Source organism: Mizuhopecten yessoensis, unplaced genomic scaffold (assembly GCF_002113885.1).
Source record: "Mizuhopecten yessoensis strain PY_sf001 unplaced genomic scaffold, ASM211388v2 scaffold11141, whole genome shotgun sequence".
In the NCBI taxonomy this organism is placed as follows: domain Eukaryota; kingdom Metazoa; phylum Mollusca; class Bivalvia; order Pectinida; family Pectinidae; genus Mizuhopecten; species Mizuhopecten yessoensis.
This window is the reverse complement of record NW_018408900.1, coordinates 575,262-588,858: the sequence shown is the minus strand read 5'-3', so window position 1 is coordinate 588,858 and position 13,597 is coordinate 575,262. Positions and strand designations below refer to the sequence as shown.

Below are 13,597 nucleotides of genomic sequence, written 5' to 3'. Positions count from 1 at the left end.
AGGACAGAATGGTTGTCATGTACCGAGATGTAGGACAGAGGTAAAGGTTGTCATATACCAAGATTTAGGACAGAGAGGAAGGTTGTCATGTACCAAGATTTAAGACAAAGAAAGATTATTGTATACCAAGATTTAGGACAGAGAGGAAGGTTGTCATGTACTAAGATTTAGGACAGAATGGTTGTCATGTACTGAGATGTAGGACAGAGGTAAAGGTTGTCATGTACTAAAGTGTAGGATAGAGGGGAAGGTCTCATGCACCAAGATTTAGGACAGGGAGGGAGGTTGTCATGTACCAAGATTAAGGATACAGGGGAAGATTTCTAGAATCTTGGTCAGCTAGTGATGATCATTGGATGCAAGCATCTGACTAACTTTGATCCACGCCCTCAATGGATGTGACAGATGGCTGTATTGAAACGACTTGCTTGGTGTTCCTGACGATCAGGAAGTGCCGGTACTAGTTCACACATGGTCACCATGGCAATGGACACAGAAATACCAAACATTTTTCGTAAAAAAAGATATTGAACACCCTACAACTCTTTGGCTGGGAAAATAATTGCATGTAGTCGTAATAAAAAAAAAGTTACATCAGAAAAAAGATCAATGAAATGTGAATCTATTATCTTCTAGACACATAGATACACATGTCCATCAGCATACACTGGTGTTAATACAAGATATCAGACAGATACATGTATTCATCAGCAGACACTGGGGTGAATACAAAATATTGAACAGAGATATTATACAGGTTTTTGTCAACAGACACTTGAATGAAGACAAGATATCAGATTAATAAAAGGATTTGTCAGTAGACACTGGGGTAGATAAAAGGTATCAGACAGATACAATGATTGGTGACAGTAGACACTGGGGTATATACAAGGTATCAGACAGATACAAGGATTGGTCAGTAGACACTAGGGTAGATACAATGATTGGTCAGTAGACACTAGGGTAGATACAAGGTATCAGACAGATACAAGGTATCAGACAGATACAAGGATTGGACAGTAGACACTGGGGTAGATACAATGATTGGTCAGTAGACACTAGGGTAGATACAATGATTGGGCAGTAGACACTAGGGTAGATACAAGGTATCAGACAGATACAAGGATTGGTCAGTAGACATTAGGGTAGATACAAGGTATCAGACAGATACAAGGTATCAGACAGATACAAGGATTGGTCAGTAGACATTAGGGTAGATACAAGGATTGGTCAGTAGGCACTGGGGTAGATACAAGGTATCAGAGAGATACAAGGATTGGTCAGTAGACACTAGGGTAGATACAAGGATTGGTCAGTAGGCACTTAGGGTAGATACAAGGTATCAGAGAGATACAAGGATTGGTCAGTAGACACTAGGGTAGATACAAGGTATCAGACAGATACAAGGACTGGTCAGTAGACACTAGGGTAGATACAAGGACTGGTCAGTAGGCACTGGGGTAGATACAAGGTATCAGACAGATACAAGGATTGGTCAGTAGACACTGGGGTAGATACAAGGATTGGTCAGTAGGCACTGGGGTAGATACAAGGTATCAGACTGATACAAAGTTTTGTAGACACATATGCATGACAGATACATGTATTTATCAACAGACACTTGAGTTTATACAAAGTTTTGTGGAATTGGACTGGGTTGATTACCATCAAACAGTTGTTTAGAGCTTCTGTCTTGAATTTTAATGTCGCGAGTTCAAATTCTGGTCTGACTGTAGCATTTTCCCTTTCCCTTTTACATTTGGTGCCCAACTAAATATACCCATGGAAGGTGTTTAGGGTCTTTGGGATTGAAGACTTTGTTTAATAAGGAATGTGGTGGAACTGTTCTGGGTCAACCTGGTCACTGGTAGTTCTGTGTTGGTTGTAACGTAGAGTATCATCTACAGATCCCAGGTTGAGATCCCAATATTGTCCTTGTATATTTCCATTCCTGTTACACAAGGTATATCTGTTACACAGAGATACACCATGTACATATGTTTGTCAACAGACACCGGGATAAAACTGACTTGGTAGATACACCAGGTAGATGACGCGTACCTATACTGAACTGACAGGTAGATTGTGGTGTTGTAATTTTGGAAGGTGCTCTACTACAGTACTGAGGCCTAGCACTGTTTCTTGTTAACTACCAGTCATACACAGGTATATAGCAGTACCTATGGGTGTAGTAAGGTTCTCTATGTGATAAGTATATATATGTGAAGAACTATTTTTATCATTCTGTCAGCCGTGTAAGTGTTAAAACATCAAAATAGATATTAAAAGTTGCCATTTGGAAACTTACATGCAAGTAGCATAGTAAAACAGCCCATTGGCCATGAAATTAAGATATCTCCATGTACCTGCCCTCTACAGACTCCTTACAGAAGTGATAGATTTCTCTTTGTTGCTAAATACCTCTTACCTTAATATAATCAGATTTGATCAGTTTCGGTCTAATGCCGATGTCAAGTTAGATGATCGTTTTGTCATTTGAATATTTAAACTTTAACATAATTGTTTAAGAGGGGTTGACAATTAAATTCAGTGTAAGCAAACACAAATTTTGAAACATTTAACTAGCCTGACCTATATTTTGTTAGATAATATTTAAAAAAATTATTACCCCCAACAAAAGTCTACTAGTTTCAGGTGTGGCTAGTAGCATTGCGTACCTATACTATATTCGTTTTGGAGCCTTTAGGGAAAAGTTGTTATTTGATGTTTTATCATGTTGACTGCTGTCATAATTTGCCCTCCCTTACCCATGTTTGATATCTAACAAGGAGACATCGTGCAGGTAGGGCGTAAGAATTGTACCTGCTGCCCCCATTGCATGATCGTAAGAGCGACTGAATGTGGGTTCTTCCCAGAGTTGAGTACATGTACATACTTACCATGCAAGTGTGTACATACATTTTGTATAAGTAGTGATGTAAATTCCCCGTATGAAACACAAACAACAGGTTAATAACAAATAAAGGTAAATATGTCATTTAAACTTGTATTTTTATCGGCTTGGATTAAAAATAATATACCCAGATTATTAAATAAAAGTAATGTGTAATGGTAATTAATTACATTAAGAAAACCATGTAATGGTAATGATGATGCTACTTTTCCAATGTAATGTGTAATTTAATTAATTACATTACCAATGTAGTTGCCCCATGCCTGAATGTGGGATCTTATCTTTTCTATTCTTTCTAAACAACTTTCTTCTTCCTAATGTCTCCCTTGACAATGCCTCACTTTTGGCATTTAGTTGAGCGCTCGCCCCTGTGAAGAAGGCTTTGGGTTCTGTTCCCTGACCAGGACATACCAGAGTCTGTAAAAATGGTAGTTTCTACTCCTACATAACGCTCAGCAATTTAGGAGTGGGACAACTGGTTTGCCCGTTGTCAGTATAATGTGACCGGGTGGGGTGTCCTGCTGGGTGTCTTCGGTAGTATGTTTCAGTGAGGTAGCACTATAAAGGAGGCATCAGTTCCGCGCTATCACAAGGAGACAAACACGAACATATTGCAGCCTCCAAAAACACACGCGCATACACTACACGCAAGCATCTTGCCCACAAGGGAGGCCGTCCTTAAATGAACAATACTAAACCAAACAAGGGGACACCACGTTCACTACCATGTATGTGATGCTTGTACCAAGGCACCAGTCTTCATATAGGACCTTTACTATTGCGCAGATGTAAATACCTGATCAAGATAGAACAGTTCTTCATGTTTGATGTCATTAACAGTTTCCAATCAATAACTTTTGTAGATGTACGGTACAGATCTGATATGTATTCCTTCTGTTTATAAAGACGGTCTGTTTCCATACAGAACGTTTCGTTTATCGTTTAGGTGCATTCTGTGCTGGTCGCAGGCTTTGACCTGTTTGAAAAACTTCCATCGGGATTACAGACTACTATGTATATCATACGGCAGGAATATGTCCATGTACATATAGTTTTCTTTGAAGACTTCTTCTCATGAATGAACAATCAATTTTCGAACAAATTTGTTTCAAATAATCCAGTCATGTCTTGAAGTTGGAACAACTGTAATGTTGAGTTTGGTATGGACTTACTAGTTCTACTGCAATAAATACTGGAATTATGGAGTTATTCCATAGAGGCTTAGAGTAATTGGGTATGTTACTAGAGTTAAACATATATATAGGATTATTGGGCTATTAAAAAGTCTACAAGACTAGAGATGATCTGTGGACGGCTTCAACTTCAATGTTCTATGGAATTATTAAGTAGTTCTTGTCATCTATTCCATAGTTGACATGAGTGACTGGATATATCACATAGAGCTGGAATTGTAACCTTCTACCCAACAACTATTGTCCAGTGTTTCATTGACGTCTGGAGCTGGATTGTCCAGTGTCCCATTGACGTCTGGAGCTGGATTGTCAAGTGTCCCTATTAGGACTGGAGTTGGATTGTCCAGTGTCCAATTGATGCCTGGAGTTGGATTCTCCAGTGTCCAATTGATGCCTGGAGTTGGATTGTCCAGTGTCCAATTGACGTCTGGAGCTGGATTGTCAAGTGTCCCTATTAGGACTGGAGTTGGACTGTCCAGTGTCCAATTGATGCCTGGAGTTGGATTCTCCAGTGTCCAATTGATGCCTGGAGTTGGATTGTTCAGTGTCCAATTGATGCCTGGAGCTGGATTGTCCAGTGTCCAATTGATGCCTCGAGTTGGATTGTCCAGTGTCCAATTGATGCCTGGAGATGGATTGTCCAGTGTCCAATTGACGTCTGGAGCTGGATTGTCAAGTGTCCCTATTAGGACTGGGGATGGATTTTCCAGTGTTCCATTGGTGTCTGGAGGTGGATTGTCCAGTGTCCAATTGATGTCTGGAGTTGGATTGTCCAGTGTCCAATTGATGCCTGGAGTTGGATTGTCCAGTGTCCAATTGATGCCTGGGGTTGGATTGTCCAGTGTCTAATTGATGCCTGGAGTTTGATTGTCCAGTGTCCAATTGACGTCTGGAGCTGGATTGTCAAGTGTCCCTTTGAGGACTGGAGTTGGATTGTCCAGTGTCCAATTGATGCCTGGGGGTGGATTGTCCAGTGTCTAATTGATGCCTGGAGGTTGATTGTCCAGTGTCCAATTGATGACTGGAGTTGGATTGTCCAGTGTCGAATTGATGCCTGGATCTGGATTGTCCAGTGTCCAATTGATGCCTGGAGATGGATTTTCCGGTGTCCCATTGATGTCTGGAGCTGGATTGTCAAGTGCCCCTATTAGGACTGGGGATGGATTTTCCAGTGTTCCATTGGTGTCTGGAGTTGGATTGTCCAGTGTCCAATTGATGTCTGGAGATGGATTGTCCAGTGTCCAATTGATGCCTAGAACTGGATTGTCCAGTGTCCCTATTAGGACTGGAGATGGATTGTCCAGTGTCCCTATTAGGACTGGAGATGGATTGTCTGGTGCTAAGTTTTTGTTCCATTGAAGATTATATGGCTGAATATTCCGTTCCATTGAGGAATAGAGCCAAATTGTATGTGCTATTGAAGACTGGAGCTGTATTGTCTGCCCCCTAGGGGATGGACCTGGATGGTCTGTCCCATAGAGGACTGGAGTTCACAGGTCTATTGAGAGCAGAGTTAATGGGTATATTACTACTTATGAGGGAATCAGAACTATTTTGTTTGAAAATGAGAATAGTTTTTTTTGGTAGTGAAATATAGCCACAATTTCTTGATTCAAACATGAAAATGATCCCCAACTCTAGTAGAAGAAAAAATATGTTACTGAAGGGCTGGAGTAATTGGTATATTACTAGAGACAAGGAGGTATAGAGTGAGTATATACACAATATATAAATCACCGGGTGTAAACACGTGTCTATAGTTTCGTATTATATGCATTACACAAGAGATGTTGAGTTCGATCCTAGTATATATTGGGGTAAGGAGTTGTAAGGTCGGTGATCCGTGTTGGGGCCAGGCAAGATAAGGCGCTGTGTATAAACATGTTGACACACGCTTCACGCCTGGCTGATCAGATAGTAGGCCACCCCTGTATTGTGTGGCAGCAGGGTATGTGTTTACTATATATACACACACACAAACCCACACACACAATGCTGATCGGCACCCAGCCATTGTGGGCTGGTCAGCACTGGCTAGATCAATAATGTTGGTACTGGCAGTGCTAGGGGTCGACCGGGGTTTAAAGGGACAGCGTGATGGGCTATGTGTGAGGGGCTGGGATGTTAGGACAGGTCCCCATCCACTACACAATGTCTTCAGACACGTTTCTATCATAAAATACTGTCATATGAAAAAATCATTAAATCATAATTCACATTGTACTCATGCATGTATTGATAAACATATACCATACAGAGACAGTAGAAAATCAGTCTTTTAGAATTACAATTACAAGAATACCCAGGAATAAGCTGGATTTTACACTTGTTTTTTTTTTTCGGTTGAAAATTTCAACCTGGAATAAAGCGAACGATGAGTATTAAAGGTAATAAATGAATTATTTATCACCTTTTGAAAGGAAGACTGCGCTTTTTCTACCAGGGGGTTGTTCCATATCATGTCTGTTTCAAGCACGACAAAGAATTGTTTGGGTGAGATTCACTTTGACAGTTGAATATCCCATAATAGACTTTAATCTGACTTTATTAGATGTTTGATAGCTCCCTCTGTATTATTCAGACAGGTTTCTCCCAGGGTTTTACAAGGTGTCCGTTTGCCTAGTTGTGTCACCAGACTTCATGCAGTAATTACGGATTAGTGCTTCAATATTTATTCTTACAAATCGAGAAAAGAGTGAGAAGCCTAGAGTTTCTATGTTGATGGGCATGATAAGTCAGAATGACAATTCAGTCAAATTGTCAACAGCGTTACAACAAATATAAACAAATATCTGAACTGAAACTAGGTTAACTTCTTACTTCTTATAAGGCTAGTCATACTTTTTCAAGATATTGGTAGAATCATGAAAAGTGATCAGAAATCTGTTTGGCCCTCAATGCAAGCTACGAAAAGTGTTACATAAACAAAGGTCCAATTTATAAACGTTTCCAGAGTATACAGTGTTTTGTTTGAACAGGTTGACTATATCTTGAGAAATTATTTTCTTTCATCTGAGCAATATGTCAGTCCCAATAGACAGGTTCTGTGTGGCAGGAAGACTTCTGAAGAAGGTGTAGTCTGTAATCTCCGGAGGATACATTAGACCATGGCTCCAGCCTTTAAAATAAACCCTTTGGCTGAATCATCAGGTTGAAAATATTAAGCTAAAAATATCATATTTAGTGGTAGTTTTTTTTCGTAAAACAGATATCTCGTTTGGAATATCTGGGGTTGTGTGGTACTTTTGAATTAAATGTGTGTGCTCTAGAGAGTTCAAAAGTGTAGCACATTGAAAACCAAATTTCTGTCTGTTGCATTATTTGTTCAAAAAATGAGGTATTTGAAAAAATGATTTTTATCAGTGTAAATTAACAAATATTCAGTTGATAGTCACATTTCTTCAAATTGAATATTTAACAAATTAACAGATTCTTAATTTTGGTATTCAGTTAATAAACAGATAAGACCATTCTTTCCGAGCCTTCAATGGCTCACAGAACTTTCTGATCCTGATCCATAGAGCTCGAGTTTCTATGTTCTGAAAAGTCATGTAGCAAACTGGTACCCATTTGCACAGCTGGGTAGACTTAAATAATCTTGGGGAAGTGTCTTGCTCAGTGAAACAAACACTAGCTCACCACTGCAAGAATATTCCTACCCTACAAACTTTCAGTTAGTAGGCAGCTCACATGCTACAAATTCTACCGTCTGTTAAAATACATATAAGATCAGCAGCTGATTATGTGTACTTAGTGCAGTTTATAGTGACATGGCGTTTGTAATGTGTGTATGTGTAGGTTACCCTGGAAAATCACACCCTCAAACCAATCGCTTGCAGTGCCTACTTCCAGATTGGCTAATTTGCCGATGTTCTTGGTTTATAAATCCTTATATGAACTGATAACAAATGAGTGGATCCATAATAACATTGGCTTGGTGCTGACATTTATTCCACCAAATTTACTTGCTGGTTCTGGCTTGGAGAGTCACATTCTATCCTGTTGCACACAAGGCATCAAAAAATATATTTGTTGTCCACCCCTGCACATTTTGTAACTGTTGTACAAAATGAATAAACAATGGTCTGGAAACAAAATATATTTAAAAAATATATATATAAAACTCTGTCTCCCAAAATGTGGACTGACCATATACACAGCACTGAAGTCTCGAGTGCAAATCAATACAGTAGATTACATATGTTTTGTGTACTCTAAGTTTTGTGAGCCTACCTATCTCTACATTAGGGGAGCAGTCATTACTTGCTTCATATTAAATATGCATTATACTGATTAATCCAACAATCCACAAAAAAAATATTTCAAATTGAAAAAAGAAGAAGAAAAATAAAAAGAACAGTCATATATATTGCTGTAGGTTTGTCTGTTAAATGAAATCATTTTGATACATTGATAAAAAAATAAATCGTAGCAAGCCACCCGTAACCTGTAGCAAGTAATATATGCTCCCCCTTGTTATCTCCCTTGATTGTACGGCGTGTGTGCTCGTGAGCATGCAGGTTTCGGAATACATGCTTGCCAACTTATTGAAATTTCCATGGGGGAGATTACGCGTGCTCAGAATTAAAAGGTTTCTTTTGAGCTGTTCTTTCAGATGAAATCACTGGTTGTTAGAATGTAGGAATAATTTAGCAAATTCACTGGTTGAAAATACTCAGTTTTAGGGTCCAACATCTGGAGAGTTGGCAAGTATGGTAATATAGAATTGTCCGCAGTGGACTATGTTTCGTGTTGTAATTGGTATATTTCTGTAAATGTTTTCAGTGCAGTCATTCATTCTGGGAACTTTTGCTAATTTGTTAGGTTGGGTTATATAATTCCAGTGGTAATTGTCACCTCAGATTACACTCTGTGTTTTGGTAACCATGTGATATTAATATTGCAATGGATTAACATATATTGCGGAATAATTTTTTCATCATCAACTTTTCAAACTTTCTCTTAAGCTTTAGAGCAGGAAGGACATGAAGGCTTGAAGTCCGCAGTATATGTCTACTTGTCACCATGGGTAGGGCTGTATACTGGGGTTAATACCATGTGTTGAGACTATTGTGATGAGTTGAAACCCACTCCTGTTTGGTGGATAGCCTACATTACAAGTGTTTCACTTCCTGGTGTAGTATTATCAAATATAAATATGTTTGTGTAATCTGTGATTTAGTTACAAAACAGGTCACAGCTGTTTTGCTAGATCAACTGTGAACATTTGTCCGGAAACACTTGTTGGCCTTAAAGTTTGATGTGTGTTTGAACTGAAATTATAAAAAATATAATCATGCCGAAATGTGCTGTACAGGATTCCTGCTTTGGGTATATGATTGAATACTCACATAAATCCAATGATTCAAATTGACTAGTCTTTACTTATTAATTGTATGTGAAGTAAAGTTGATCACCATTGTATGGTATTTATTGAACCTTTGTCATAGCTGTCCTTATTTGTTGGTACTGTTTTTTATTGATTGAGGGCTCAATGTACAGCATCCTAGTGTTACATGTTGGTGATCAAGTCACCAGGCTGATTAGTACTAGTGTTCTCTGTCTGAACGGGACATCTATAGGACGGTTTGCAGAGAGAGCCAAACTGTTCAGTCTACTTATGATTCGGTTTCGTTGTCTGAACAAAATTATTTGGCTGGTTTTGACAAATCTCAAAGGTGTCAATATGTAGAGGTGTCTGTTGTACAGGTGTCTATGTAAAGGATTCTTTTCTGAACAGGTGTCAGTACTGTATGTACAGGTGTACTCTTTATGAATCTTCTTCCAGCTGAAAATGAATCAGGGGAGATAACTCCCACCAGATGATTTAGCCAGGTGTGCTAGTACTAGGTGTTTTATGATGAGCAGGTGTTAAGGCATTCTAAGGGTTTCGAAAAAGAAGTATAACATACAATTTGGTTATAATGATGGGTGGTAATGGGGTTTATTCAGTGGGTGGGGCAGGCAGCTACCTGTAAGATAGTAGAAAGTATGTTATTGTATAGATTGACATGTACAACATGGATTCTGTTACACAGTATCCATAGCAGTGCCTTGGTTAAACTGGTACCCTGTAATGATTATATGGTTGTATTATCATGCTTTGTGTAGTTTCCAGGCCGTTATTATGGTTCTAACGGATGTCAATAGTAGGCTTTCCAGGCCGTTATTACGGTTCTAACGGATGTCAATAGTAGGATTTCCAGGCCGTTATTACGGTCTAACTGATGTCAATAGTAGGCTTAGAAATGTTTATGTCTCGTTTATAAAAAGACACAGTTTTAGTTAAGATATATGTCGCATATGAGTTAAATGTAATTTTTTGGCCTTTGAGCACGTTAATCCGAGATCAGTACCACTATCCTTTTAGCTATAGTTGACCTTTATTTTATGGAAACTGTTTTTGCAGATTTTACCATTATTTTTATCTTCCATATGAGATCATTTCTCATCTGGAAGATAAAAATGATAATAAATTTTGTTGTAAAAAAAACATTGTTGCACAAGCAATACAAGTCATAAACAAAACAAAGCATGTATATAGGGGGCATAGGTCAATGACCTATATATTGCCTTCTACTTTCTTTGTTTGTATAGACTTTATCCATTTTGCTTACCAAAAACCTATCTATTGGCCTTTGTATGACCTATAAGTTAACCTCTATCCTCCGTGTTGCAGAATGCAGGCCCAGCACCTAGTCCGCTGGGACAGATGCCCCCTCAGGACGGGATGCCAGGAGGACCAATGCCCCCAGGTTTTTTTCCGGTAAGTTGAAAATCATTTCCTTTTGCTCTTGTGCCTGGTTTTTTTTTGGTTCTTCAAAGTTTTAGCCTGAAGGAGTTTCTACGAAAGGTGATGTTTACACAGACAGGAGCAGACCTGCCTTGTACGTTCAAGATGTGTTACAGATTCTACAGAGACAGTGGAGAAGCTGCACCAATAACTAATGGAAAGGAAATGCTCCGAATTCTCCATTGACATATTAGGGATAACTGTACCACTGTTTCATCAGGACGTTTAACATATACTATAGAGACATTGTTGGCAATATTTAAGTTTAGATTTAAGAATTATTCTTTAAAGCAATAGATATATAAAAATAATTTAGAAAGTAGCCTCTTGAAGTGGTTAGGCAGATCATAGGTTTTGTGTTTAGTTTGTAGAAGAAGATAGCATATGATTTAGTGGTTCTAGGTTATATATTTCATTAAAATGGTCACAGTTACTATACAGAAATAGTCTACAGTAAAGCAAGTCCTAGTTTGTAGTGGGATACTGTAAATCTTTGTCTAACTTAATTATTTGACAGTCATGTCATAATTTAAGATTGTTGTAAGGAAATTTGAGATGAATGATTATGTCATACCTGAGACAGTATTTCAATAAATCTTATTTGAATTATAATGTTCTACTTATATAGTGGTACATAAGTCTTGGGTTGAATGAGTGTCACAATGTATTTGCTGTTATATTGTCAGTCTTCATTGAATATAAACATAGTCAATAGACATTTCTACAGGGTTTAGTAGCAATAATTGCATCAGTGTTCACTAAATTTAGTGTTGCATATTCTAACAGTGGTACAGTAATCCAAACTCCAAGAAACGAAGGAACTGCATGTAACAGGGGAGACTACTCCTGGTGTAAACTAGTGTTTTCTGCTTCCAATGTATATTAATTACATGTGAATATTACAAAACATTTAGAAGTGATCTATCCAAACTAATACATGTAGATTTAACATTCATAGTATGTAGATTTTTTCATTAAAATGAAAGCATTCTTTTTTTTCTATCCTTTAGCTGAATTTGTCCATTGTTTTTCTCTTAACATATAGCACTATTAAGTTGTTTAAGCATTGATGTGGGATCTCTGTACCAATTTCTTTTACTTTAGATGTCACTTTTTATGGCTTATTTTTTGCACATGCCTTTTTTTCCAATGTTGTATTTATGAACTAACTTGTGAAATGTGATAGATAATAAGAAGTGACCAAGTGAACTAAGCTACTGCCTGATAGGTATGGCTTATAGCTCCAGCCAATTTAACTATAAGCTATATTAATGGTCCAAGAAAAATAATATGTTAACTGCGAATACATTCCAAAGTAAAAATCAACCCACTTAATGCAGATAATTTTGCAGCTCATAATCTGTAACATTAGCTTAAGCAGATTTGATCTGTTGTAAGTAAAGAGAGATAACTCTTGTTTAAATTCTTCCAGTTTGTTGTTAGGCATGGAAGAGTTACTTCCCTTGATACAGGTGATGCTGAAAATAATCCTCATCAACATGACTTGTTTTCTCTTTCACTTCTATGTCCAGAGATTCTATTTGTTCTCTTCCATCTTCATTTGGTCTTCATCATCATCATTCTATTGAAAACCTTTCTGACCACCATTATCATCAATCAGACTTGTATGATCATCATTATCCCTGAGCCACAAACACCTGTAACTACTAACATGTCTGCTTTTGCACTGTATAATCATGTGTGTATCTGTACAGTAGTTAGTACGAAGCTTCCTTACCATCTCACACACTCCCTCGCTCCTGCTTCAAATTTGCACAACCATTATACACAAGTAGTTAGTTCTGTAGACAACACTACCCAATATGTATTTTAGTGTCAAATATATATCTTTATAAAATTGAATTTTATATTTTTTCAGATTTAAGCACTTTAAATTTGGTTTCTTTGATTTTTTATTTTGATTTTTTTTTGCTTATTATTTTTATTTGGTTGGCAAAAGTATTGTTATGATCGTTCTTGGCAAGTTGAAATTATTATATTGTAATCTACTTTCACTTTCTATGCATTTTGTACTGTAGATTTATTGGTGTGAGTTAAAAGACAATACTGAATACATTTTGTTATCATAGAATTTATTTTCATTTTTTGACTGAAATGAATTTCATGCAAGTATATTTTTCTTTAATTTCATTTAACAGTCAGTTTACTTAGACAAGACTAATGTACATCTGTTTTTTTTATTTGCTTACGTTGTATATTTACTGCATACATAGCATTTTCTTCAGTAATCAAGGGACAAGATTAGAGGGTTAGAAGACAAACAAATTGATATTTTGTAAGGTATCTGGAAATTTAAGTCAAAATTTGTCATGTACAAAAAATATTTTGAACTATGTATATGCACATTATATAGCAACACTGTAGAACTTGACATTATAACACAGCGCCTGCAGACACTTTTAGGTGACGCATGATGACTTCTGTCTTATATATGAGACGCATGATGGCGTCCTAGTCTGTCCCGTCTTACAATGTTGGCTTGTCCTGTGTGAATTCTGCTGTTACAAGTCTATGCGTTATTCTGTGTCAACAATTGTTTGTGGTGTCGTTATTTTACGGTGACTGACTCAGCTTGGGGGGGCAGTATCATAATCCATGTCTACACACAATAACGCATTACTTGCTAGTGGCTTGCACTTACATTACATGCCCACACTAAGAAAGGACAGAAACTGG

The 13,597-nt window shown here is 37.6% G+C and overlaps 1 protein-coding gene across 8 annotated transcripts in view; it reads left to right on the top strand.

Annotated features, from left to right (window-relative positions):
• The window catches only part of LOC110466689 (single-stranded DNA-binding protein 3-like), a 106,522-nt gene that overhangs the window by 35,390 nt on the left and 57,535 nt on the right, over positions 1-13,597 (top strand). For all 8 annotated transcript variants that reach the window (XM_021523372.1, XM_021523368.1, XM_021523367.1 and 5 more), the window contains one exon: positions 10,787-10,873. In XM_021523372.1, the coding sequence (XP_021379047.1) occupies positions 10,787-10,873 (87 nt within the window). The remainder of the gene's footprint in view (positions 1-10,786; positions 10,874-13,597) is intronic.